Source organism: Myotis nattereri, assembly GCF_964212035.1.
Source record: "Myotis nattereri genome assembly, chromosome: 10".
NCBI lineage: Eukaryota > Metazoa > Chordata > Mammalia > Chiroptera > Vespertilionidae > Myotis > Myotis nattereri.
In genome coordinates, this window is record NC_138085.1 from 82,216,458 (window position 1) to 82,242,842 (window position 26,385).

The following is a 26,385-nucleotide window of genomic DNA, read 5'->3' on the forward strand; positions in this document are numbered from 1 at the left end:
CGTCTGGAGGCTGGTAGCTCCCGGGCTTCAACCGGAGTCACCGGGGAGCCTCCAGACGCCGCTGCCGAGGACCCGCACTGCCAGCCGCCCGCTTTCCACGCTGACCGTGGGCACCGGTGTGCTCCGCGCTCCCGTGCGCCTCCACCGCGCTGCAGCCAGGAGGCCCGCCAGCCCAGGCGCTTGGACGGCACCCTCGTCGGTGAAGCCTGAGGGTCGGGGCTGCATCTCAGAAACAGCCGCTGCTGGGCTTGCTCTACGGGGCCACCGACGTGCCGTTCCACATGGAGGCAGGACCCGCCTGCAGCAAAAGGGTGGCCGGCCCACGGTCCGAGCTCAGCCTGCACAGGGAGCGGCCAGGCGGAAGCAGGAAGCGGTGGGAAGACAGTGAGTTGGACTCAGGAGCCGCCCTGGAGAAGGGCCGGGAAAGGACACCCCCTGCTTGCTGTATGTACCAGTCAGATATTACACGTGTATGTTTTGTAGCTTAAAAATCATAATAGCCTGGCCAGTGTGGTTCAGTTGGCTGAGCACGGTCCCATGCACCGAGTCACCAGTTCGATCCCCAGTCAAGGATTAGTCCATATCCAGGTTTTGGGTTTGATCCCCAGTCAGGGTGCATACAGGAGGCAACTGATCGATATTTTTCTCTCCCTTTAAAATCAATAGAACATAATTTTTTTAAATTATAATTTTTAAAAACAGATTTTTATTAATTTGAGAGGAAGAGGGAGAGAGAGAAACATCAATGAGCCCTAACCGGTGTGGCTCAGTGGATAGAGCGTCGGCCTGCAGACTGAAGGGTCCCAGGTTCGATTCCGGTCAAGGGCATGTACCTGGGTTGCGGGCACATCCCCAGTAGGGGGTGTACAGGAGGCAGCTGATCGTTTCTCTCTCATCAGTGTTTCTAACTCTCTATCCCTCTCCCTTCCTCTCTGTAAAAAATCAGTAAAATATATTAAAAAAAACCATCGATTAGGCTCATAGATGAGCTGGCTCCTGCACATCCTACTGGAGACTCAGCCTGCAACCTAGGCACACGCCCCTGACTGGAATTGAACCCAGAACCCTTCAGTCCGCAGGCTGACGCTCTATCCACTGAGCAAAACCAGCTGGGGCTAACTATAATTTCAGAAAATCTCATATGACCCTTAGACCTACGGTTTGGGCCAAAGACAAAGTAAGTTGGCTACATTACAGAAATAAATGTATTTCACATAAAAAGATTTACACAGTGAAGCGTGTCACCCAAGCGCAGGAAATGCATCGTCAATGGTTACAGGTTTGTAAGTCACCAAGAGGTGAGGCCTAAACAGTGCTGACGGGATGCAGTGGCTGGATGGCTGGTGTCTGTAGCTGGACTGAGTGCGAGCACCTCGGGCTGGGCTGTGAGGAGCGACGCATGCACAGCCTGTCCCTCTGCAGAGGGAGCAAACCCTTGGCATCGACGGGGGCCGAGTCTCCCCGGCCGGGCTGCCCTCTCCCTCAGCAGCGGCACCAGGTGCGCCTGTGCCGTTTGCAAGTCTGACCTCCGCGACCTCAGGAAACTGCACAATCAATTTATATAGGAGACGCTTCACCTGTCACCCAAGTACCCTGAAACTAGAGACAAAAAGAGTGTAATCTTCCCACCTCTGAAACGGAATATGTGGCTATTAAACAAAGGAAATATCACTGAACCCCAAAAGCTGTCATGTGGACACTAAGGAACCTGCCAAGAGGGTCAGGAGGGAAGAGGTAGAAAAGGGCTCAAAACTTGTAAGTGATAATCTCGAAAAATTAACTCCAATTCACAAAATAAATATGAAAATAAAAGTTATTGTGTATTTTCTTAAAATGTGAGACATTCTGATTCAGTTGCTATGAAGATTTAATGAACAATCCTCACCTGAGGACGTGTTTATTGATTTTAGGTAGAGAGGAAGGGAGAGAATATCGGTCATGCTGACTGGGGATGAACCTGCAGCCTGGGGACGTGCCCTGACGGGGATGGAGACGCAACGTTTGGGTGCACAGGACGTTGCTCCAAACAGCGGGGCTCGGAGCCGCCTGGCCAGGGCGCTGTGAGCAGATTTTTAAAGTTTACTGGGAGCTGCATCCGTGCCTAGACGTGGAGTCAGTGAATTCTAAACGGTTTATTCAGCAGTTCCAAAGTAATGAACAGATTTGTTGGTGCTTTAAGGTATGCTAACTACTGGAATAAAAGCCGTTTGACGTCCAAAGTAAACAGGCCGCCCCGAGAAAGGAATGTGTTTCCTTTAAAGTGACAGAAGTAAACGCACATATCACAGGAACGTTCCAGCACATCCAGGCCGGCGGGCTCAGTGCACTGGCGTGAGGGCCTCGTACAGTCTCTGTGCAGCCAGCTCCACCATTTCTCGGAGAGACTCGTCATCTTCGCTTCCTTCCTCACACTCAACAGTCTGCAGGCGAAGCACAGACATTATGACATAGAAGATGAGTGAATCTCTTCTAGAACACTCATTGGGGGGGGTGTGGGGGGATCACCCAGCCCTGCCCACTGCAACCTGTGGGCGGGCATGAGCCTCGTAATAATCTAGTTCCTTTCCAGCTGTGAAATACTCTATGCTGTTTACATACTTTTTATCCTATCACAAATACTCCTCGTGTAAGAGTGGAGGAAAGAAAAACACCCTTAATTCTGTTAACTATTGCTAGCATTTCAGTGCCTAACCTTCTAGACTTTAGCTGTGCATATAGATTTCTTTCCAACGAAAACGGGATTGATTTATCATACTTGCTGTGTGTAACCTTTCGCCACTTAATGTAGGTGGGCCATTTGCATAACCATCGGCACCAGCATCCTTTCTGGCTGCATATACAGCACTGCACGCACGAGGGTGCCCCTGCACGACTCACTCACTCGTTATTATCTCCTACCCTTGGGTACTTACGTCTCTTGAAATTGTGTTCACGTTATAATCAATGCTAAAGTAGACACCCTTGTATACATCTGTGCTCACTTGTCCAGTTATTTTCTTTGGTTAAACCCAGGAAGTGGTTTTGTGGATAACGGCATTTACGTTTTTAAGGATTCTGATGCGTATCACCAAACTGCCTTGGAGAAAGAATTTCCACGTGATTGTAACCTCCTCACCCCACACAACACCTGTGAACACCTGTGTCCCTGCCTTTCCCCATCATGGCTCACAGCAATCCCTTCAATCTGTGCCATAAGCACACAGCATATTTCACTCTTCACACCTGTGTTTCTTCCAGTTACCAGGGCACCTGAACATTGGCTTCATCTGTTCCCTGGCTATTTCTACTTCTTCTCTATAGACTTTCTTATTTATGTTCTTAGTTTATTTTTCTATTGAGGTAAAATAAATGTAGTGTTTTCTCAAAGCTCCTAAATAATCAAAGAACATGCAAAAGAAATGTAAAACACAGGTTATCTGTTTAGTATAACTGTTCTAATCTTGGGAACAACCCTGCAGGGGGTGGGGGCAGGGCCGGCTAGCGGGGACAAGGGGGAAGGGGTCATCTACACTAATAAAAGAGAAACATGGTAATTGGCGTATGACCCCTACCCTTTTCATTGGCTAATCAGCGAGATATGCAAATTAACTGTCAGCCAAGATGGGGGCCGGCAGCCAGGCAGCTTGAAACTAACATGAGACTTGCTTGCCTCAGTGACGGAGGATCCTTGGAGGAAACCAACGTTCCCTGCCTGCGGCTGCAGGCCTCTGAGCGGGCAGTTTAAGAATCATTGTAACAAATACCGCTGGACTTCAGCCAGCAGATTCGCAACATTGTAAGCAAAGGCCAGAAACCTACTTTCAGCCGCGGAGGCCTAAGAACTGGAGCCAAGCCTCAAGGTAAAGCTGGCCCAGAATAAAAAAAGAAAAAAAAAGAAAAAAAGGAGCGGTTGGGAACTTCAGTCACTCCCAGCCTGAAAACAGCCCTCAGCCCCTCCCCCAGACTGGCCAGGCACCCCAGTGGGGACCCCCACCCTGATCCAGGACACCCTTCAGGGCAAACCAGCCAGCCCCACCCATGCACCAGGCCTCTACCCTATATAGTAAAAGGGTAATATGCCTCCCGGCACTGGGATCAGCATGACAGGGGGCAGCGCCCAAACCCCCTGATCGCCCTGTGGCTCTGTGTGTGACAGGGGGCGGGGCCCCAACCCCCTGAGCAGCCCTGCTCTGTGCCTGATAGGGGGAGCTCCCCAACCCACCCCCCCCACGGGCCCTGCTGTGTGTGTGATGGGGTAGAGCCGCAACCTCCCCATCGACCCTGCCTTGAGTGTGACAGGGGACGGTGCCCCAACCCCCCAATTGGCCCTACCCTGAGCGTGACTGAGGGTGGCATCACAACCTCCCAATCTGCCCTGCTCTGTGCATGATGGGGCGGCGCCCCAACTCCCCAATCGGCCCTGCTCTGAGCCCGACCAGGGGCTGCACCTAGGGATTGGGCCTGCCCTCTGCCACCCGGGAGCAGGCCTAAGCCAGCAGGTCGTTATCTCCTGAGGGGTCCCAGACTGCGAGAGGGCACAGGCCGGACTGAGGGACCCCTCCGCCCCCCGAGTGCACAAATTTTTGTGCACCAGGCCTCAGTATATAATAACTAGGACCTACACCTGGGGATGGGTGCCAGCCGGCAACTTGGAAACACTGACAATGAGAAGTGAAAAAGCAAGAATGTACAATTTCTTATGTGGGGTGGGGCAGAAGCAGGTTTGTAGTTATGAATATGGGACATACAGACAACTGTATACCTATTTTGCCTCACCCTTGTAGAATAATGCAAACACAACTTGTACAAAATAAAAAAATAGGAAGAAACTGGAAGGAAATGCTAAAATACAAAAACAACTTATTACAGGCATGGGACCACAGGTGAATCTGTGAGGTGTGGGACCGCTGATGAGTCTGCCTTCACCCTCTTTCCTAAATGTCGTGAAACGCAGGCGCAGCCATACCCGGGTCTCTAAGCTCACGTTCGCCGTTTTCCCATCCACGGTGACACTGAGCACGGAGCCGTCTTTCACACTCACACAGTCTTCTCCAAATATGTCCCTTAAGGGAAGGCACAGAGTTAGTGCAGATGCATTTATACTATGTGAGCACAGGTTTATATATTTGGTAGTGTTGAAGTAGAATACTTATATCTATAATCCTGAGATAGACTTATTAATTCGTTACCTTCTATATTTCATTAATGTAATAAAACAGGTAAAACGCACAGCTACCACTTATTAAGAATGCTCTATTCCAGCAGGCACTGTGCTAGGCACTTACATACATGATCTCGACCTGTAAGAATGCTGGTGAGAAGCCCTTTACACATGGGGTTAACAGGACGTGTTCAGGTGACTGGCCTACAGCCCCCAGTGGAGCCGGGATCCAGACCCTGGCCTCTTGGCTGAAATGGCTCCCAGTCCACTGGCTGCTCCTTTTAGTCACCTCTGGGCGCCTCCTGAGCTGGACTCTCGCACTGGCATCTCCTGGGCAGGCGCTGGCAGACGCTGCCTGTGCCCTGGGAGCCAGCCAGTCACTAACTGCCGCTTTTGTCCCCGTGGGTGACACAGGCGTTTGCAAACAGCAGGCCAACCAGCAGGTGGGTCAGGTGAGGAGAGTCAGTGAAGCTGCAAAACCCAGACGCCAGCCCCAGTCAGCACTGCCCACGGGCGTTCAGCTGGCAGGGCGGGGCCACCGGCTGCGTGAGCGTCCAGCGGTTAATGTTACAAAAGGTTTCATTCATCAGTTGGTGGTTTGTGTCAGAGCAGCCAGTGCACCCATCCCACAAACCCTGAGGCTGTAAGCACTGGCACGACGGCTGCATGTACACGTGGCGCTTAAGCACAGGCCTTCCCTGAGTCCTGCGGCGGCTGAGCCTGGGCGTGGCTCCCGTTCCTGTTTCTAACACTCAGGTGTGTGGGGGGTGCTGGCAGGGCCCGGGTGGAAGGTGGGGTGGGAGGGTCAGCACCGAGACTGGGGTCTGGCTGTGAGGGAAGGGCGCGCCACGTGTCCGTCCCCGACAGAGGGAGCGTGGCGAGCCCACGGCCGCAGCCCAGGCTGCTCGGTTCCTGGAAGCCTCTGGCGAGAGCTGCCGAGCAGAACTGCTGGGCTCCCATCCCCGGACAGGCGGGAGCCGACACCGAGTTCCAAAGGGCTTCTGAGCCTGGGTCCGAGCGCGGCTTCGGGGGACGGAGCCCACCCCCTCCCCGCCTGGGGCGAGAGCCCACTCACTGGAGCATGACCTCCAACCTCTTGCTGTACACGTGCATCTCCAACTTCTTAGACGCCTTCTGCACGGCACCTGGGAGAGAAGCGAGCGTTTGTGTCCGCGTTCCCATGGGGACGAATTCCCATCCACACTCAGAACGGTTTCTGAGAGGTCAGCCACTGACTGTGGATCCTCCACGTGACCAGCATCCACGCGTCACTTCCCTGTGGCGGCAGCCTGGTCCTTCATCCCTGCACCTCACGGTCTGCGAAGGAGCCACAGATGGCGCGAGGGAGGGAGATGGCGGCTCCGCGCAGCGCGCTTTGGTCTTAGCTACACCGCACGCAGCCAGCCCTCTACTCTACAGGCCGCACCTGTGACCTATAATAACAAAAGCGTAACATGCAAATCGACCAGACGGCCGGACCACCAACCGGGCAACCTTCCAGACGAAGCCGGGGCGGCGAGGGCCTACTCTTGCATGAATTTCGTGCATCGGGCCTCTCGTTGTTTAATAACATTAATTAACTAGAGGCCGATGCACGAAATTCATGCAAGAGCAGGCCCTCCTTCCCCCGGCTGCCAGCAGGCACCTGGGACCCGGGCTTCCCTCGCAGCCCCCACTTCGTCCAGAAGGTCATCCGGAAGGATGTCTGGCCTAATTAGCGTATTACTCTTTTATTATTATAGATTATACTTATCACTTGCCAGTGAGATGACTTAGGTTTCCCCAAAAACAAAGTAACCTGGCAGGTTAGGAAGGTGAGCCACCTGCCCTGGTTTCAAAGGTGCCCTGGCTCACACTAGTACCTCCCAGCCATCACCCGCAGCAAACGGTACAGAATGAAACAGTTAGCACACGACCCAGTAACGCTAATGCTAGGCACTGACCCAAGAGCGATAAAAGCCAGTGTCTTTACACAAAACCCTGTACAAGAATGCTTACGCAGCAGCTTTCATAATCGCCAAGCGGCAGAAACCACTCAACGGCCGATCACCGACCGAGGGCAGCCAGTGGTTTCACCCCGTAACTCACGGGAAAGAGCCGATGCTAACATGTCCACACGGACCTCTGCCGATGCCCCGAGGCCAGCCCTCGAAGACACCCTACCGTTCTCAGTGGGAGATGGACCACCAGGAGTATCACGCCTGTGTTCATCCCACTACCCCGGTCAGAGTGAAGATGCATTTGCATTCTGGACCAGAGTCTTCAGAGCGATCAATGCCCAAGATGAAGACCAACCCAACCACGGCACCGCCTGTTCTCAGCGCAGTCACCAGGTGGCGCCCCATCAGACCAGCAGCCTCAGGGCAGCATGTCGGGCTCCTCCCCGTCAGCAGGAGGAACCCTAGGGACTCGGACCCTGAGCTGAAGACTACCAGCCTCTCAGTGGCCTGGGAAAATGCCATCTTTGCAGGGAAATTCCATTCTTCAGAAAAGTACACAGATATCGGACAAAACATCACCACTCTATCACAAAACAGACTTCATTTACAAAAGGGTTATCGACTGTAAGGGACGGAAAGCAACCTCGGAGGACAGAACACAGTTCCATTCGGGAGGCTGGATCTGACAAGAACAGATCGAAGCCACAGGAGCCGTGTTCCCAGAGGCCTGGGCGCCGGCACTGAAGGGTGTGCCGCCCAAACCCTGGGCTTAACCTGCCCTCCCGTCCGGGCACTCAACCCGCCCTCTCCCCCCAGCCTTTGCTCCACTCGCTATCCTGCTGTTTGTAGGGTCACCCGACCTTGCCCTTTGTCCTCTGCATTTTTATCTAAGAGAAGAGAAATGTGAAGCAACAGGAGCGAGCTGGCAGCGGCTTTCCCACTGCTCCGTCAGGGTGTGCCTGCGCCGGGCGGGGAGGGACTGGCACACGCACACGCACACGCACACGCGGGGCAGCCCAGGGCGGGGAGTTCTGTGCTCGGCTCCCTCACGGCACAGCACACGGGCACCGTTACCCCTAGTAACTCAACCAAACAAACGACCAAGTGGAGCCCTAATTATAATTGTTATGACGACTATTACTCAAAGCAAATGCTTACCAGGAACTTGAACACTTTAGATTTGTTTAGGCATTTGTTTCATAATAGATTTGGCTAGTCCCAAGAAGATGATCAGGAAGGTCAGCTAAGCTTCTTTTTCTCCTGAAATCAGAGAACTGCGACTGCTTCATTTTAATACTGAGGAAGAGAAGTGCTCCTCAGAGGACCAGCCTCCCGGAGAGCCCCGGCCCCCCTTCCCCAGCGGCAGGAGGGCTGCCCGATGCCCGCTACGTCTAAAACAGCCTGACTGTAGACACAGCGCGGAGATACGCGCACTGCTGTTTCCCGGGTTGAAAACTGCTCCTGGGCCAACAACAGGAGATTCTGCTCTATTCTACAAGTTTTTGTGAATCACGACACAGCAGCCCGTTTTCCTGTTAGACACGCTGGCTAACGCGATATTGTGAAACTTCCGATTACAGTGTTTTTAAAGGGACTGTCACTAAGAGATTTTATCTTAGAGTTAAGTGCCACCAGATTTCACAGCACAAAGACCGGGCACAGGAGCAGGAACATATTAGTGACATGCACTGTTATGCGTGTATTTAGTGCCGTCAAGGTTACAGGAATGAAAAAACCAATTCAAGCACCTTAGCATTCTCCTTTCTGCTTTTCAGCTCAAAACACCATAGAAGTGGAAGGACTGACGATAAAGTGAAGTGCTAGCAGAAAGAAGATGGAGGGTTCTGTACCTTTCCTGATTTTCGGGTTTGACTGCACCTCGAGGACCACGGTTGTCACGGTGTCCGCGTACATGTCGTTGGCAGGGTTAGCGAGCCACTGCGGAGCAAAAGGCAGAGTCAGGAGGGCACAGCGGGCCGACCCTCCGTCACAGGACTGCAGTGGGACCAGCGACAGATCTTTTTTATTTGTTTAGAATAATGTGTGAAAGCAAAACAGCTGGCCTGTGGCTGGAAAGCCTGCAAACACTACCTACAGCCCCACGGCAGGGAAACAGCCAAGGGCCGCCTGAGGGCCCTCCGTTCCCGGGTTCATTGAAACAGAACTGCTTAGGCCTTCGATGCCAACCCATCAAAATCAACCATCAGCGCCATCTGGTGTCTGGGTTCCCGATTCCACCAGCAGGAACTTAAAATCCCACCAGTGGGAACCACATTTACCTCAGTTAGTGCTTCTCGCCTTTGTGGGTGTGGGTCACGTTAATGTTGTGTCCTTGAGTGTTCACAGCCCCACTCTCTTAAGATGTGTGCATGACAAGTTTTAACGTAACAGGACGAGACTTTTATCTTGAGAACGTTAAGACCTTCTGATATACCTGAAGACAGCTTGGATACCCTAAGGTCAGCTCTGACTTGATCATATGAGCGATCTGTCACTGTTCATCACACACACAAACGCCAAGCCTTAACTGGTGGCTAGTTTCTGTGTCACACGGACCACGCCCAGCTATGTTGTATTTAAAGCTGGCCTTGTTAAGAACGCTACACTCTCCAATAATCTTGTCCTGACTGGGAAGCTAATTTCTCTACAATTACATGTAAACTCTTTTCTTAAAACGGCCTTTATGGGGAGGGAGGGCGTTGGTTAATAAAATTAATAGGTCTCAGGTGTACAATTCTATAGCACATGGTCTGTGTGCTGTACTGTGTGTTCACCACCCCAAGCAAGTCTCCACATGTGAGCGCGTAAAACCTCCTCCTCCGTGTTTGGGTAAACAATCTCATCTTACTTCTAACACCACCATTCCTGGTTCCTGTATTACAGTAATATTTTTGAACACTTTCAAAGCAGGTTTTTCTTGAATTTCTAATTCTTCTACATCACCTGAAAGAAAGAATTATAAGATGTACATAATTTCCTGATCATCTGTCAGAGGCATAATTATTCATTTGTTTATAGAGACAGCTGAAATAAAGCTGACACATAATGAAAAAAATTAATAGTGTATTGGTGTAGGCAGATTTGAATAGCTAAGTAAGTTCTGTATTAACTGCTCACAGTAACTGAAAGGTCTCAGTATGGATTATAAAAGCCCATAGAGCTAGGATGGATTTACCCTGGACATTAATATCTCACCAGCAGCAAACGTCTGTGTTTGTGCAGAGATCGGCCACTAGCACCTTAACATCTACCACGAGGCTACTCAGCCCCAACAGCCCCGCTACCTTCTGTCTTCACAGGTTACGCAGCCCACAGGCAGCTCTACGGCTAAGGTGAGGCTGCTGGTTTCCTGCTGTGAGGCTCTGAGGTGGGAAGGGTTTCCACGGCGCTACCTACGGCAGCACTTCCCCACGAGGGGCGGGGAACATGTTCATAGGCACGTTCTTGCCAACGAGCGTCTCTTCCCTTTAACTTATTACTGCCCCTCGTTGCTGCTACGCAGGCCCTCGCTGACAATGGTCTAACAGGAAACAGAATAGGTTTTCCTCTTTCACTGGCCTCTGCCCACTGGTCATGTGCTCTTATAAGACCTGCTGAGTACAGGGTACTAGTGGAACAAGAAACAGTATCACTGAACCAAGAAAGAAATAGATAAAATTTGGGTAAGTAAACTAAAGTAGATTTTAAACCCAAGGAGCAAAGACTACCAATATTTTTAAAATTTTAAGTGGACTGAAGATAAAAGGTATAATGGGATTTTAAAAAACTGATGAGTAATGAGTACATTTTTAAGCTTCACCTAAATGCGGTATGACAAAGTACAAATAAAATTTGTGCTAATCTGGGACAATTACCAAAATGAAATCATATCCTTTCCTAGATACATCATTACTTTACAAAACAAAAAACAAGCGACTGTCAATCAATATACACACCTGTCAGTTTCTGTAGCTGGTAATAGAGCAAATTAAAGGGCCCAGTATAGGGAATGGCTTGGGTCTGCTTCACAGTGCTCATGGCCAGGTCAGTGTAATCTGAAGAGGAAATGAGAATAAATACACTTTAGAAACAGTACTAGTCCCACAAATACAATCTGCAAACATCCCAGGAGTAAGGACGAGAGAAATAAAAGCAACCGAGAGCACGTTCTTCAAGCCACAAGGTGCTCCTTAGCGTGTCCCCTCCTCACTTCCCGGACCCACTGCTAACCCCTCGGAAGTTCAGGCTCCAGCCCTAAGAAGGCACCCCATCCTCCTGAACACATCAGGTCCCTACACCTCTCCAAGCCAGCAGACCAGCTGCCCGCCACTGCTCGGGCTGGGCACCGCCTGGCACACAGGCGCCTGACTGGCACAGCCTTTCACCTGGCACACCAAGGCCCAATGTCTCCCACATGCTGGCCGGGCACCTCGGCGTCACTGCCCGACACTGGGACTCGCTCTGGAAAGCGCTTCTCTCCTTGGGCAGCGCTTCCGGGGCGGGGCGGTGCTTCTGCGTGAACCTGGGCCCTCCAGCCCCAGCACCGGGCCAGCCGCGGGTAAGCGCTCCCCGACTGCTGATGGAAGGACGGCCGGACGGCCTGCAAGCTGACCCGGTCCCACCTGCGCACAGATTCCTCATTCCCGCATTAAGCGCTCAGAGTTTACACAAGTTTATGAGCAGCTATTCACTTGGACATACCACCGTGACTGCAAAAGCCACGCTGGCTTAGCATCTGCACAGGCGCAGGCCACGAAGGCCCAGAAGCCACATAAAACTACAGGCCAGAAAAATCAGCGTGCCTGGGGGGGCCAACATTCCTTCAGGAGAGAAAACGACTGGCTCCGCGGTGGGAGGGGAGAGCCCTGCCCCGTCAGCAGCAGTCACTGCGTCTTAGAGGCAAACCTACGTCCCCATTCAGGCAAGAGCTGCTTCACTAAGAATTTAAATGTCCACATTCAGGGAAGGTTTTTATTTCCCCCATAAAATGAACTGGGTTAACTTCCACCTCTTTCCGTTTTATTATTTGGCTGTTATTTGAAAGGTGGCCACCAGGGAAGAAAAGTTTTCATAGACTTTTCCCTCAGTGCTAAAATCGAACTGTATCTGACAATGAACAGTGCACTTACTGGACAGGTCGCAAGGAGAAAGAATGTGATAATTAAAGTTTCTCTTGACAAGGATCCCCGAGACCCGCTGGCCTTGCTCTGGCTTTTTGTCTGCTAAAAAGCCCATGACCTTGGCTAGTTTTTCCCCTCTGAAGTTCAAGGTCACAGCTTCTGTGTTCCGAGGATTATGAACCTCTATGTGAACTTCGTCATTATCTTCATATTCTCGAATCAAGGCTGCTTTCAATCGGGCCATTTCGTTCTGTTCTCCATGGACTAAAATCTACAGGAAATGAATGTGAAAGAGCAGAGGGAGAATCTTTAGTCAGATACTATGGCCTTTCTGTGAACAGGAGTCAGTTAAATACACCAAATGGAGAGAGTTTACTGCGCACAAACTGGCGCGCTGATGCCACTGGGGAGGCAGCAGAAAGTAAGAGAAGGAACAGTGGATCTGGGGTTGGTAGGTCTGAGCAGGTGCCCGTGTCGTGGGAAATTAAAGTGCACAGCTTGCCCTAGCCGGTGTGGCTCAGTGGATAGTGTCGGCCTATGAACTGAAGGGTCCCCAGGTTCAATTCTGGTCAAGGGCACATGCCTGAGTGGTGGGCTCCATCCCCCATGGGGGGCGTGCAGGAGGCAGCTAATCGGTGATTCTCTCTCATCATTGATATTTCTCTCTCTCCCTCTCCCTTCCTCTCTGAAATCAATAAAAATATATTAAATAAAATAAAGTGCACAGCTTGTCTACCTCAAAGGGGAGCTGGGAGGATGGGTGCAAGGTGAGTGCAAGCTCCGTTTACAGTGCTGCACGGACAGAAGGCGGCTCTAATTTGAGAACCAGCTGCGGCAAAGTGGGTACGCTTTCCCCTGTAATGCGCTAAATGAAACCCACAGACTAACCACGTGAGGCGGTTTCAAAGCGCGGATGAATTCGCTGGTTTGCTGGTAATCTGTGTGAGCGGAGAAAGAAATGTAATCAACAGACATTTTCAACGGAAGCTTCTGTCCAGACATGGTCGTGATCTCTTCAGGTTCAGACATGATGTGCTGTTAAAAACAAAGAAAAAGAAACAACAAAATAAACAATCCAATTAGAAAAGGTACATTTTCTACTTTTCATGCAGCCATAAACTCATGCTGAATTTAGGACCTTCAGCACAAAAACTGTTGTAATACTACCAACTTAGTAAATTTCAAATACTTATTTTCTTCATCAAGCAAACATTTAGCAGAAAGTTAAGCAGATTAATTAAAATTCAATGTAGCTGGAGTGCTAGACGTGGAAACGACAACTCTCAGGATTAGAAAGGAAACCTGCCTTCGCAACTCTTCTCTTGCTCTAGAGAGAAGCTTTCCAGTGAAGAGGGTTTACATAAAGGATGGATGCATTACTATTCTGAAAATCTAGTTTTTAAAATATATTTTTATTGATTTCAGAGAGGAAGGGAGAGGGAGAAAGAAATAGAAACACCAATGATGAGGGAATCATCAATCAGCTGCCTCCTGCACGCCCCCCACTGGGAATCAAGTCCGCAAGCTGGGGACATGCCCTTGACCGGAATCGAACCTGAGACCCTTCAGTTCGCAGGCTGACACTCTATCCTCTAAGCCAAACTGGCTAGGGCTAAAAATTTATTTTAAATGCACAGCTTTCATTGTCTGAATGATTCACATAATAAGACAAAGTAGTAAAAATAAGCAAAACGGAATCAATGTACTTAGGAAATAAAACAGAAGCGAAGAGTAAGGAGGTGAGGGAAGAAGACGCTTGGATGCGCAGAAATTGCCTCTGAAGCCCGCACGCCCGTCTGATCCCTGAGGGCTCACACCAGTCACGTTACAGCAACAGGGAGCGGGCCATCAGCCCGAACACACGCACAGCCTGTGAGCGGACACCTGTGAGTGAGCCGCGTCTCGCTCAGCTACGGATCCACGTCTGTCCCCAGCGGGCTCCTTCACACTGTTTTCCTGCACGGGAGGGTGCTCCTGGAGCTTGGCTGTGCCTCCAGTCGCCTGGGGGCAGCTCAGGCCAGTCAGCGCATTAATCTCAGCCTCACGAACAGCTCCAGCTGACCAGCTCCATCCCATTTAGAAGCGTTAAAACCCACACTGAAGAGCCGCCTCAGTGGGAAGCCCTGGGCGGGCACTGCCCCTCTGAGTGTGCTCAGCGGTGACTGACCTTGGCCAGAGTGCCCTCCACACAGTAGCCGGCGATGATGACGCCGTTCCTCTTGTCCGTGCACCAGCTCTCGAAGAGCTCCCTGGACAGGCCGCTCTGCATCATGCCCGGGGAGGCCATCACCACGCTGGGCCCGATGTCGTCAAAATGGTCCATGCTCTGCGAGGGAAAGGGAGGGAAAGAGCATTTAAACGCCAGGCTCTGACCAAGCTTCCCTTATTTTAATAAATAACAAAAAGGTGAAAAAAGGTGATCGCACGAGTGAAAGGGTCTTGACAAGACTAATGAACAGTTAGTCCAATTTCTAAGTTCCTGACCATTCGGACTAGGAATGAAAGACAACAAAGTGAGAAACAGCACTCAGTTCACATTGACCTTCAAAGCCTGTGCTGGCAGCTCAAGGGCAGTCACTTCAGCGCCTCACGGAGGCAGCACGTGAAGCAAGTCAGCTGGGCTCCTCTTCACCAGAACAGGCTCTAGGGCTCCCCAGACGCCAGCTCTCAGGCCTCATGGATTATTTTGAGCTGGCCTAGAAAGTAACACTGTTTCTAGGGAAAACTTGGCTCTACTTACTAAAAAACTAACCTAAAATTTAATGACTTATGAACAGAGCTTATTTATAATTGGAAGGCCACTTATAATCGGAATGACGTGGGGTGTTATTTTATGATTAGAGCATTAGTTTGGATGAAACAATATATACACTTTAATGAAAGAAAATTAGATTTTATTGAATGCTCTAGAAAAGTAAACACGAAAATGTTCACATATGGAATTTATAATGCCAAGCATCAAAAAGATGATTAGGTTTGAGTACGAACAGAAAAATGTAATACATAACAACACAAGATATTTGCCTCGTCAGGACTTTTTATTTCTGTGACAAAAAGGTCCGAGTTACTCAGCAACAGTAAATAGTGACACTGTATGGGGACTGGGAGCAAGTGGCAAAAAAAATGCCAGCTGCTCTGTTCCTGATTCCACTCAGAACAGTGATGGCTGCTGGGGAAAAGGTAGGACGTGGTGAGGCTCGGCCAGAACGAAGGCCAGGCCTCTCTGCCCCTGCCGACTTCCTGGTGCCTTAGCCACCCTGTCCGCCCTCCACCAGCTCTCACCTTAAGGTTACTAATGTGTTTGAAAACAAAGGGATTATTGATGTTGATCTGCTTGCGGATTTTGTCGTTCATGGCGTTCACGTATGTCTGGTACACGGCCATACACTTCTTGGCCAAAGATGATGCGTAGTATATTGGAATATCATGGAGTTCTGGGTGGTTCTGCCAGTACTCGTCTGGAGAGATTTTATGAGACAAATATCATTTTGTTACGTGGGGTAGATAGCTTAAGTAATAAGTGATCTGTACAATTAATTTAAAAAATTCAGACAATCAAGAAATAAATTAAGGCACATAAGCATATTTTAAAGAGGTCAAGAAGAATGAGCCTGCTCTTACTGAGACGCAATGCTTTCAGCTCCTCACAGGACGCTGCAGACATCCAGGGCACTCGTCACTGATGCTGAGGAAGACTGCGTTCCCCAAGGAATCACAGAGCGTTTGGCTTTGACGGGACCGTCAAACCCACACATACCCCACAGTGACACCCACTGTGCCTGCCTCTCCCCACAGTCACACACGCTCACAGACGTATTTAGAAAATGGAGAAAAGCAGACAACGCACTCTCCAGAGTTAACCTTTCTAGTCATTTGTGTAATTGGTATCTACTAGGGTCAGAGTACATACTGTTTTGAACCCTATTATTACTATTATTATTTTTGAAAACCACCTCTTAAAAAAATTTTTGATTGATTTCAGAGAGGAAGGAGGGAGAAACAGAAACATCAGTGAGAGAATCACTGATTGGCTGCCCCCTGCACACCCCAAACTGGGGACTGAGCTTGCAACCTGGGCATGTAGTCTGACCGGGAATCGAACCATGACCTCCTGGTTCATAGGTCGATGCTCAGCCACTGAGCCACGCTGGGCAGGCTGCACTCTATTTTTTGGTCCCCTTAACATTGTGTGAATACATGTAAAGTGACTTTTTTTCTATTATGTGGTATTTACTGACATATTCCTTTAAAAGTGCTAAAATGATTCCACCCTTACTGGCAGGTTTTCTGTGCATCTCATTTACTTCCCAGAAGTGGAACCGGTGGGCCAAAGGGCAGCACATTCTTGCCGTCTGAGGCTGACGGCAACCAGAAAGGCACGCCCCTTATGCTCGCAGGAGCAGGCCAGCCACTGTTCCTCTCCGCTAACCCGAACCCTAACCCTGGCCCCGATCCCTACTTTAAATGCAGAAATGGAGCCCAGAAAAGAAGAATGACCTGTCCAAGGCCAGGCCCTCCAGGTTCTGAGAATCTCCCAGGGAAGACGCAAGGCGCACCTAGAATCAGGAGCAGCTCCTGAGCCCGCCCGAGAGCAAAGACAGGGATGAGGCCCCGGCCGCCTCTGTTCACAATGTCGTGGACCGTGTTGCAGAACCGCGCCTCTCGCTCTTCCCGCTTCTCGTGGATGTGGGTCCCGTACGTCGATTCCTAAGTGACACATCAGACGGGTGAGACAAGACCGACGATTCCAAAGAATACAAAAGCTAAACATCCATGAGAGGCGAAGCAAAGGGATTCATTTCTCCATTAACATGCCACTTACTTGGACATGTATTGTTATAAGAACGTTAGAACTAAGACCTGGCTACGTAGTAAAAATTCTTTAGAAATGGAATTAGGAAATAGTCTAAAAATGCAGGTAATTCACCTAGACAGAAACGTTTAGGCGGTACCCTAGTCTCTCTGACTTTAGACTAGAGCTGATATATTTAACAGCAAGGAAGTGGAGCTGCACTACAAAGGGAAGTCAGAAAATTAAATCTTATACCAAAAAAAGGTACATTTCTATCCAACCACATATTATAAAAATTAGACTGCAGTATTTCTTCCCCACTAGGAAAAATTATCCTAACGGCTTCCACCATCCTAACAGCTTCCACCATCCTAACGGCTTCCACCATCCTAACGGCTTCCACCATCCTAACGGCAACCCCGCGCACCGTACTCACAATGATAAGGATGTCAGGCTTGATGTTTGGGATCTCAGCGGCCATTAGGTGTCTGTCTTCTTGTCTTGAGAAGTCACCTGTGTACAAAAGCTGTGAAAGAGAAAGCCAGAAGGTTACGGTTTTGGAAGGTTTCATTTTACTACTAAATACATTTAGCTCCTAAAATCTGAAGTGGAAATAAATAGAACAGCCCACAACGGATAACACTGAGATGCCATGCTGTGTCTAAGTGAGTTGGTCATAGACCATCCAGCGTTTCAATTAGTGAATCTAACTAATGGGAATGATTACTCCCAGAATCCTCCCACAAAGAGAACCTGTATCTTAGCAAACTTGAGAAATGCTCCGAACATCTTAGAGAAAAAGGGCAGAATGAGAAAGAAGTCTACTGAGGAATACGGGAAAACCATAAAAAATGGGAGATAAAAATAATTGGAGGGTGTGCATCAAATTTCAAATGAGAATTTAGCTCTGCATTTGTGCTATTTTCTGTGCCTTTGAGCAAACAGCAAGAAAAAATGATTTAGACACATATAGGATAACTCAATGTGTAAAAACTTCAAATACTATATGAGCAGCTGAAAATTCAGGACAATATTACTCTAGAACATTGCTTCTCACCTTTGGCTGCACATAAAGATCACCGAGAAAACTAAAAAAAAAAGGGGGGGGGGGTGAGACCACACCATTTTGATTCAATGGGTATTTTTCAAAAGCTCCCGGATTCTCATGTGCAGCCAGAGTTATGAACCACTGCTAGCCTGGCCGGTGTGGCTCATTGGTGAGCATCAACCCATGAACCAGGTCACGGTTGGATTCCTAGTCAGGGCACATGCCCAGGTTGTGTGGTCAATCCTCAGTAGGGGGCATGCCGGAGGCAGCCAATCAATGACTCTCATTGATGTTTCTATCTTTCTCTCCCTCTCCTTTTCTCTCTGAAATCAATTTAAGAAATACATATTTTTATTTTTTTTTAAATATATTTTATTGATTTTCTACAGAGAGGAAGGGAGAGGGACAGAGAGCCAGAAACATTGATGAGAGAGAAACATCGACCAGCTGCCTCCTGCACATCTACTGGGGATGTGCCCACAACCCAGGCACATGCCCCCGACCGGAATCGAACCCGGGACCCCTCAGTCCGCAGGCCAACGCTCTATCCACTAAGCCAAACCAGTCTTGGCGATATTTTGTTTTTTAAAGAAAGAACTGCTGCTCTCACGTCAGTCTCGACACCAACTAGCAGCCCACGTTCCCACAAGCTCGAGACTGCCCGAGTCCTTCCATGCAGGACCGCCGCGCAGAGCCTGTGAGCAGCCCTCACTCCCCAGGCCTGTGTGGGAGCCCGAGACCCGCAGGGCACAGAGGGCAAGGCCGCTGCCCGTCACGTACACAGAGCTCCTCCCGGGCAGTTTCCCAGGGACGCCGAGGAGCTGGCGCTCTGGAAGTGGGAGGGGACGTCACGCTCAGCGGCTCATTTCACTCTGTCCTCCCTCTCCCCACAGAAGTACTGGCCTGGGGGTATGAACTATGACGCTTCAGCGGGAAAAGTATGGACTGAATTTTATCTCAGGTTTCAGGGCTTGGACACCGCGAGTCTTGGGGAATGTTCTCCAGCAGCACCTGGTGGCATTAGCTTTGCGCTGATTTCTCGTGGGGAGGAAGCGGACAGGGCCGGGGGGCAGCGGACAGGGCCGGGGGGCAGCGGACAGGGCCGGGGGGCAGCGGACAGGGCCTGGGGGCAGCGGACAGGGCCGGGGGGCAGCGGACAGGGCCGGGGGGGGGAAGCGGACAGGGCCTGGGGGCAGCGGACAGGGCCGGGGGGGGAAGCGGACAGGGCCGGGGGGCAGCGGACAGGGCCGGGGGGCAGCGGACAGGGCCGGCGGGGCAGCGGACAGGGCCAGGGGGGAAGCGGACAGGGCCTGGGGGCAGCGGACAGGGCCGGGGGGGGGAAGCGGACAGGGCCTGGGGGCAGCGGACAGGGCCGGGGGGCAGCGGACAGGGCCGGGGGGGAAGCGGACAGGGCCTGGGGGCAGCGGACAGGGCCGGGGGGGGAAGCGGACAGGGCCTGGGGGCAGCGGACAGGGCCGGGGGGCAGCGGACAGGGCGGGGAGGAAGCAGACAGGGCCGGGGGGGAAGCGGACAGGGCCGGGGGGCAGCGGACAGGGCCGGGGGGGGGGAAGCGGACAGGGCCGGGGGGCAGCGGACAGGGCCGGGGGGCAGCGGACAGGGCCGGGGGGCAGCGGACAGGGCCGGGGGGGGGGGGGGAAGCGGACAGGGCCGGGGGGGAAGCGGACAGGGCGGGGGGGAAGTGGACAGGGCCGGGGGGGAAGCGGACAGGGCCGGGGGGGAAGCGGACAGGGCGGGGAGGAAGCGGACAGGGTCGGGGGGGAAGCGGACAGGGCGGGGGGCAGCGGACAGGGCCGGGGGGGGAAGCGGACAGGGCGGGGGGCAGCGGACAGGGCCGGGGGGGAAGCGGACAGGGCCGGGGGGAAGCGGACAGGGCCGGGGGGCAGCGGACAGGGCCGGGGGGAAGCGGACAGGGCCGGGGGGCAGCGGATAGGGCCGGCGGGCAGCGGATAGGGTCGGGGGGGCAGCGGATAGGGCCGGGGGGCAGCGGATAGGGCCAGGGGTACCTTCACGCCCGCGATCTCAATCATGAACATGGCAGCGCCGAGCACGTGGCCTGCGTGGTAACACCAAAACTTGATTCCCGCGACCTCCTTGACTTCATGGAAGTTGATGGTCTCGATTTTGTCCATGCTCTCCTCCAGGTCGGTCTCGGTGTAGAGCATGTCGTCCGCCGATATGTTGCTACATTTTTATGACCCAACAACAAGAATGAAGGGCAAGATTTTAAAAAGCCTTTGAACTCAAAGAAACTATGGATGACATATCCATGAAGTTATTTCTTCAAATTATGTCGTAGGGATTATATTATCTAGAATGTCTTTGCCATCTTGTGTCTATTTTTGCTCTGCAGTTATAATAACAATTTTAGTGTGTACAACTAGGAAGCACAATTTCAAGCACAGCACACAGTCAACTAAGGCCAAGTCCTCTTTAAGAGAAAAGCACTTCTCAACCTTTGCTCTATCCCACCGCGCCTGAGAGAAACTCACTCACACCGACCCAGGACGAGATCCTGACACAGTGACGTGAAAAGATTTCCCTACAAAGTTTAGCGTCCCTTTTCTTCTGAAAATTATGCCAATGAACTTCCAAAACAGCAAGAGAGAGTAGTGGTGAAGGACACAGACTCTGGAGCCAGTCTGCTGGGTCTCAGTCCCAGCTCTGCCTCTTACTGTGGCCACCGTAGGCAAACTACCGAACCTCTCTACGCCCATCACCGTACATTTTTCATCTGTAGAATGGGATTCATAGCAGAACCTACGCCATGAGGCTCATATGAAGGTTAAATGAGTAACCACGTTAAGAACTGAGGACTGTGCCTGCATTAAAGTGTTAACTAGTATATTTACTACTAAGGATAGCTCTTCCCTTCTTTTGTATTTACATATGAAGAATAACAAACGGCACCTTCAACGCTTGGAACACACACATTAAACAGTAACCTTCTGAAGGCTAATCATCTGTGCTGTAGGGATCACAGAAACACCACAACCTTTCTGATAAGAGAAGTTTTCCTCTTGCAACTGGAAAAACTTCCCCAGGGAAAATTTTCATTTAAGGTAGTCGATTTGCTTTGATCAAATAATCTAAAATAAGATTGCAGTATATGTCACTGTATAACGTATTCGGTGTTAATTAACATTTATAGAATACTGTTATTATACCTTATAATTCACCTAAATTACAAAGAGTTAAAAGAATGTTAGAACTATGTAAGGACTTTAAGGCCAGAAGTGCTGGGTACTCAATGGGATCTGACGGGTTGTTTCTGAATAACTAAATTAACGACATCCTGGTGAATAAAAAGTGTCTCGTTTCAAAAACCAAAATGGTCCGTATCTTGAGCCACATGTGTTATAGAGTCTAACAGAGCCACTTACCTGACTTTGACGTAATCTGAAAGGAGCCACCTGTAGATAGCTTTAGTAGCGTGAGTCATGAATGTCCTTCCTTTGAAACTCGTCTTCTGTAGAAACCAGGGCAGAGCGCCACAGTGATCCAAATGGAAGCTGAAGAATGAAAGAGATCCTGTCACTTCTTAAAATATTACCCATCACATACACGAATGAAACTGCTGCGGACTCAGAGAAGTTCATGTTAACAGTCACACACTGACACTTTAGGGCACCACGGGGAGGGAGAAATAATGCAGCTGGTCCTGTGTCAGAAAAAGATATTAAATGTATTTTCAAACATCAAAATACTTGATCAGTGACAATGAGAGACGGAAGAATACACCCAGACCTCCTGCCGACAGCCGACGTAACAAGCACCGCAGGGCACAGCGCCCACACGTCGCTGTTTGTGAATGAAGTTCAGACCGTGACCTCAGGAGGCCGGGGAGGGCACGCTCCCCGGGGAGAGCAAGGCGCACGCTCTCTTCCTCCCTGCTCCAGCGGGAGGACAGCCTCCCAGGAACTTCCCTAAGCCGCGGTGACAGCAGAGTGCTGTCTTACACTCAGACGCCTGCAACATGCTTCCTGGTAGAAAAGACTCTTAAACGTCAGAATCTTAGCGTCTGGTAAAGCATGACTTTTATAGTAAATGTCTAGGAAAACAGTGTCATTAATAAGGAAAAACTTACTGACTAATGAGCAGGAGGTCAATCTCAGCCGGGTCAATTAAATCGATATAAGGAAGAGCGTCCATTCCTTCCAGGCCAGGGTGGATCCCACAGTCCAACTGAAAGAGACAGACAAAAAGATCATAATGTCCTCTACGTTTTATTAAAATTTGTCCATTGAATAGACAACTGATCCATCACACTCATAACCAAAATGGACTCTACATATAGCATTTGGGAAGATAATTCTTATTAAATCCTAGAGGCCCGGAGCACAGATTTGTGCACCAGTGGGGTCCCTCAGCCTGGCCTGCGCCCTCTCGCAACTGCAATCTGGGAAACCGGCAGTCCGACCTCCCGAGGGAGTGGTAGTGCACGAAGCGGCAGGTGGCTGGGGAGGGGCCCCGAGCCCGGGCCTGCAGCACCTGCCTCTGCAGCTCGGTAGCGCTGCCCCAGAGGCGGGAGAGGCTCGCGCTGCTGCAGAAGCGCTGGCATCTGGCACCATCAGTCCCGTGTTGAGCGTCTGCCCCCTGGTGGTCAGTGCGCATCATAGCGACCGGTCAAACGGTCAACCAGTTGCTGAGGGTTTTATATATATATACAGAAAATGGGAAATATGCTACTACTAAAAGTTCTAACTTCCCATTAAATCTAAAATATAGCTCACATTTAGGGTCACAGGACAAAAAACACAAGACATCCTCTTCCCAACTAGTTTTTATAGTCACTCTAACAGTGAATAAACTCTTTTTCTCAAGAACTTTGATGGCAGAAGATGGTGGGCATTTTAAAAGTTTATAGATTTACTACCAGACCTTATTGATCTCCAGGTCAATTATTAGAAATGGGAACCTTTTCCAATCAGTGCAATATAAGTATTTTAAGGTATTTGGGAACAACTTATTAAGAGTCGGTCATTAATGAGTTATATACTCACTTTGGGGCTGTTTCTACCAAATTCTATCAATTTCTACAAAATTAACACAATAAATGACTAAAGACGACTATGTGTGACGGGTCCCCAGTCTTTTAGGACTGGGAGAAGCAGAGAAGTGGAACTGGAGGAACATGAGCCATGGAACGGCCTTTCGAATGAGGACCACGGCAACCATCTCTTCGAACCCCTCTACCTTCCGGATAAGGAGATGGGCTTAGAGGAGCAGGCTGCCCTGCCCAAGGCGAGTGGCCTTCATGCTAATGTGGGCACAGAAGCTGCCAAACCAGGCTCTGGCGCCACGGTGCACAGGCGTGGCTGGAACTCTGTGTGTGTTCCCGGGGTCTTCCACCTGGGGTGGGGGGTTAGGATGGCGAGACCCTCGGAGAGTGGAAGAGGGACTTTGTAAGCAATAGTTCAGGAGATCTGGTGGACAATTTTATGTCGTAGAATATGTCTTCTCAGTTTACGTAATGTTTTGTCAAATTACTAACTTGTGTTAGTTTTTTGCATTAACATTTTTTTAAAAAATATATTTTATTGATTTTTTACAGAGAGTAAGGGAGAGAGACAGAGAGCTAGAAACATCGATGAGAGAGAAACATCGATCAGCCGCCTCCTGCACATCTCCTACTGGGGATATGCCCGCAACCCAGGCACATGCCCTTGACCGGAATCGAACCTGGGACCCTTCAGTCCGCAGGCCGACGCTCTATCCACTGAGCCAAACCGGTTTCGGCTGCATTAACATTTTATAGCACAGACTACATATGCCAACTAAGAAATCTTCCTGGGAGCTAAACAGGTAACTGCTGTACTAGAAAAGCCCTAACATCCAAGTTGGACAGAGCCATGTTGTTCACCAGACCACAGACTAATAATTACCATTATTTTTCTTCCTTTGAACTCCAGAATAATACATGATCGTCCTACTTCTTGGCCAGCTCCCCTGTAAACATTCAAGAGGAGAAATAAAAACAATCAAAATCAAGCCCAACGAATTTCAACTTTTTTACAACTTACACTGTGCCCACCTGATGACATCTCACTGAGGCAGGTGAGAGTCCCACAAAGTCATAAGGGTAGGCAAGGACAGCCGGGTGCGGGGAGAGGAGCGGCCTCTGGGAGCGCAGGGACTGCACAGCTGTTAAAATTGTGAGGAGATGGAACAGACTCGAGAAGCCCAAAGGCTAAAGTTCACCCCTGAATGTGAGGGTTATGATGATGCACTGAGAATGCAGCTAGCAGGAACACAGATCATTTAATAATGCTTTTAGAATCAGCACTTAAGTATAAACCTGTAAGCACTGCAACATTCTTTCACTGAAGATCATGATATGCATTTACCAACGAGGTTAAACTGACATAACTTCTTACATCTGTGAACCTCAGGCCCCTTCCTTTCACCTTATTTCAGTATATTTGATGCTGTTATAGAACAAAACCCCGAAACTTACTCCAGCCCCCGCCCCCCGCCGCCGCCACCGCCCATACTCCTTGGCCGTTTTGCAGCCCTCCAAATAGGAATCTGCGTCATCCTAACACTCCTCTTAGCTCCCTTCCTTCCCCAAATCTCATCGTTATACAGAACTACAGGTCCCACTTCCTTACTCTCTCAAACCTATTTCTCTCCAATGTCTGCTGCTCATCTCATTCCAAGCTCTTACTGCCTACCACGTGGGTTACGTGGATTTCAACCTAGATTCCCACCACTTACCCCATCCCGTTATGTATCTGCTACACGGCTGCCAGCAGCAGACTTCAACCTTCCCCAAACCTCATTCCCACCAGATCCCCACCCTGCTTAAAATCCCTGTAACTGATGATAAAGGCCAAACTCCTTAGGAGGAGTACAAGACCCTTCATAAGATGGGCCCTGCTAGCCTCGCCGGTCTCATCCGCTAATCTTCCATCCGTGGCCAGGAGGAAAGTGGCCCCAAACTGCGACCACCCTCATTTCCCCCCGTGCCACTTCCTGCGGCTGGAGCACCCTTTACCTGCCTGCAATCCCTACTCCTTCTTTAAGGCTCAGCTCGCGCCTCTCCCCCTTCCCATGCTCCATGGCGCTAGGCTGCCATGCCTGCTGCAGTTGTAACAACAGCGGCCATGCACTCAGTGACAGTTACTCCCCGAGGAAGCAACACGGTCGGCTTTCAGGGCTGACTGCAGAGTCACCGTCTCCCGTGGTCCCAAACCAGCTCGCCGGTACTTTTCTATTTCGCGCTGCAATTCCCTCCAAAAGGGTGACTTCGGGGACCTGGCTTATCTGTACCCCAGTGCCCAGTGGGGTGCCTGGCAGCTGGCAGTGGGCACACGAGGAGCTGGCAGGTGTGCCCGAGTGGGTGAGACTTGTATTATTTTCCCACGAGGCGCTCAACAAGTCCGTGTGGATACATGTTAAGTAGATACTTTCAGCCTTTTGAAAAAATGCATGCACCCCAGTAGTGCTAATAGCTAACAGGACACACGTTTGCGGATTCAAACTGCCCCCCTGCAGCGTAAGATCTCCGCATCCCGCCTCCCTCTCCAAGCAGCGCTCCAGGTCCGTCCGGCGCTTCTGCACAGAAGACCAGCCGCTCAGGGACACCCGGGCGGGGTTCTGTCCCCGCACCCCGCTTCTCCTCCTCTCCGCTCTCCACCCCCTCACCCTCGGGGGTCTGAGCTCCGCGCGGGACGCAGACCAAATCCCGAGTCATCCCCCTCTCTCGCGTTTGGCAAATGTCAGGTCCTGGAGGTCCTAAGCAGACTGCGCTCCGCCTCGCACCGCCACAGCCCTACCCGGTCCCCACCTCGGCCCGCCGGCGGCGGCAGCACCAGTCCCTCAGGGGCTGCCACCCCCCCGCGTGTATGACAGCGCCCAGCGCCCCGATAGGCCACCCCGACCCCCAGTTCCAACACTCCCCCCTAAGATGGGAGAAAAGCACGATCCCATTCCACCCAGCAGGCCCCTCCCGACCTACAGTTCCCCTAGCCCCTCCAGCAGCCGCGGCCCCGGGGCCGACCGCCGCCGCCAGCTCGAGTGGGGGGACGGAGGCGGCCAGCCATCCCGTTACCCTCCCGCCTCTCGCTGGTCCCTTACAGGGGCCGGATCAGCAGCTGGTCGCTCTCCTCCGCAGGGATCGCAGACATCGCGCAAGTCCGACGGCGACGCTGAGCTGAGGAACAGGTCGCGGGAGCCTTTCTACATCGGAAGGGGAGCCACGGGAGCCAAGGTAGGAAGAACCCCAACCACGGAGAGCACAACTTCCGGCGCTCCGGCGCCCGCGGTGCTAGGCTCCTCCCCTCAACTTCCGGCCGGAGATCCCGCCTCGCGAGGTTCCTCCCCACTCGGAGTCCAGAGACCTGGGG

At 51.1% G+C, this 26,385-nt stretch overlaps 1 protein-coding gene across 3 annotated transcripts; it reads right to left on the reverse strand.

Annotated features, from left to right (window-relative positions):
• Window positions 1–1,184: 1,184 nt before the first annotated feature.
• Window positions 1,185–26,323, reverse strand: CPSF3 (cleavage and polyadenylation specific factor 3). 3 transcript variants are annotated; one of them, XM_081101295.1, is made up of 18 exons: window positions 26,117–26,323; window positions 23,923–23,986; window positions 22,125–22,222; window positions 21,421–21,549; window positions 20,044–20,221; window positions 17,408–17,497; window positions 16,736–16,886; window positions 15,462–15,637; window positions 14,347–14,505; window positions 13,068–13,214; window positions 12,189–12,450; window positions 11,016–11,114; window positions 9,929–10,023; window positions 8,931–9,018; window positions 6,216–6,285; window positions 4,946–5,042; window positions 2,280–2,420; window positions 1,185–1,599 (listed from the first exon to the last, which is right to left on the reverse strand). In XM_081101295.1, the coding sequence occupies exons 1-17, from the start codon at window positions 26,164–26,166 to the stop codon at window positions 2,319–2,321; spliced, it is 2,055 nt and encodes a 684-aa protein (XP_080957421.1). In that variant the 5' UTR covers window positions 26,167–26,323; the 3' UTR covers window positions 1,185–1,599; window positions 2,280–2,318. The 3 variants fall into 3 exon arrangements, 2 of the variants coding, with proteins under 2 accessions (XP_080957421.1, XP_080957420.1); XM_081101294.1 differs by lacking the exon at window positions 1,185–1,599 and having other exon boundaries at window positions 2,113–2,420; XR_013996518.1 differs by lacking the exons at window positions 1,185–1,599; window positions 9,929–10,023 and having other exon boundaries at window positions 2,113–2,420; window positions 26,117–26,314.
• Between the last annotated feature and the right edge of the window lie 62 nt (window positions 26,324–26,385).

Bases quoted from the DNA above. Each gene is read 5' to 3' on its own strand.
- CPSF3 (XM_081101295.1), bottom strand. From the start codon at position 26,166: ATGTCTGCGATCCCTGCGGAGGAGAGCGACCAGCTGCTGATCCGGCCC. The intron at 22,223-23,922 runs GTAATTATTAGT...TGTCTCTTTCAG, and splicing joins TCAAAGGAAGAAAAATAATG to TTGGACTGTGGGATCCACCC. The intron at 2,421-4,945 runs GTATGGCTGCGC...CTTCGCCTGCAG, and splicing joins ACGTGAGCTTAGAGACCCGG to ACTGTTGAGTGTGAGGAAGG.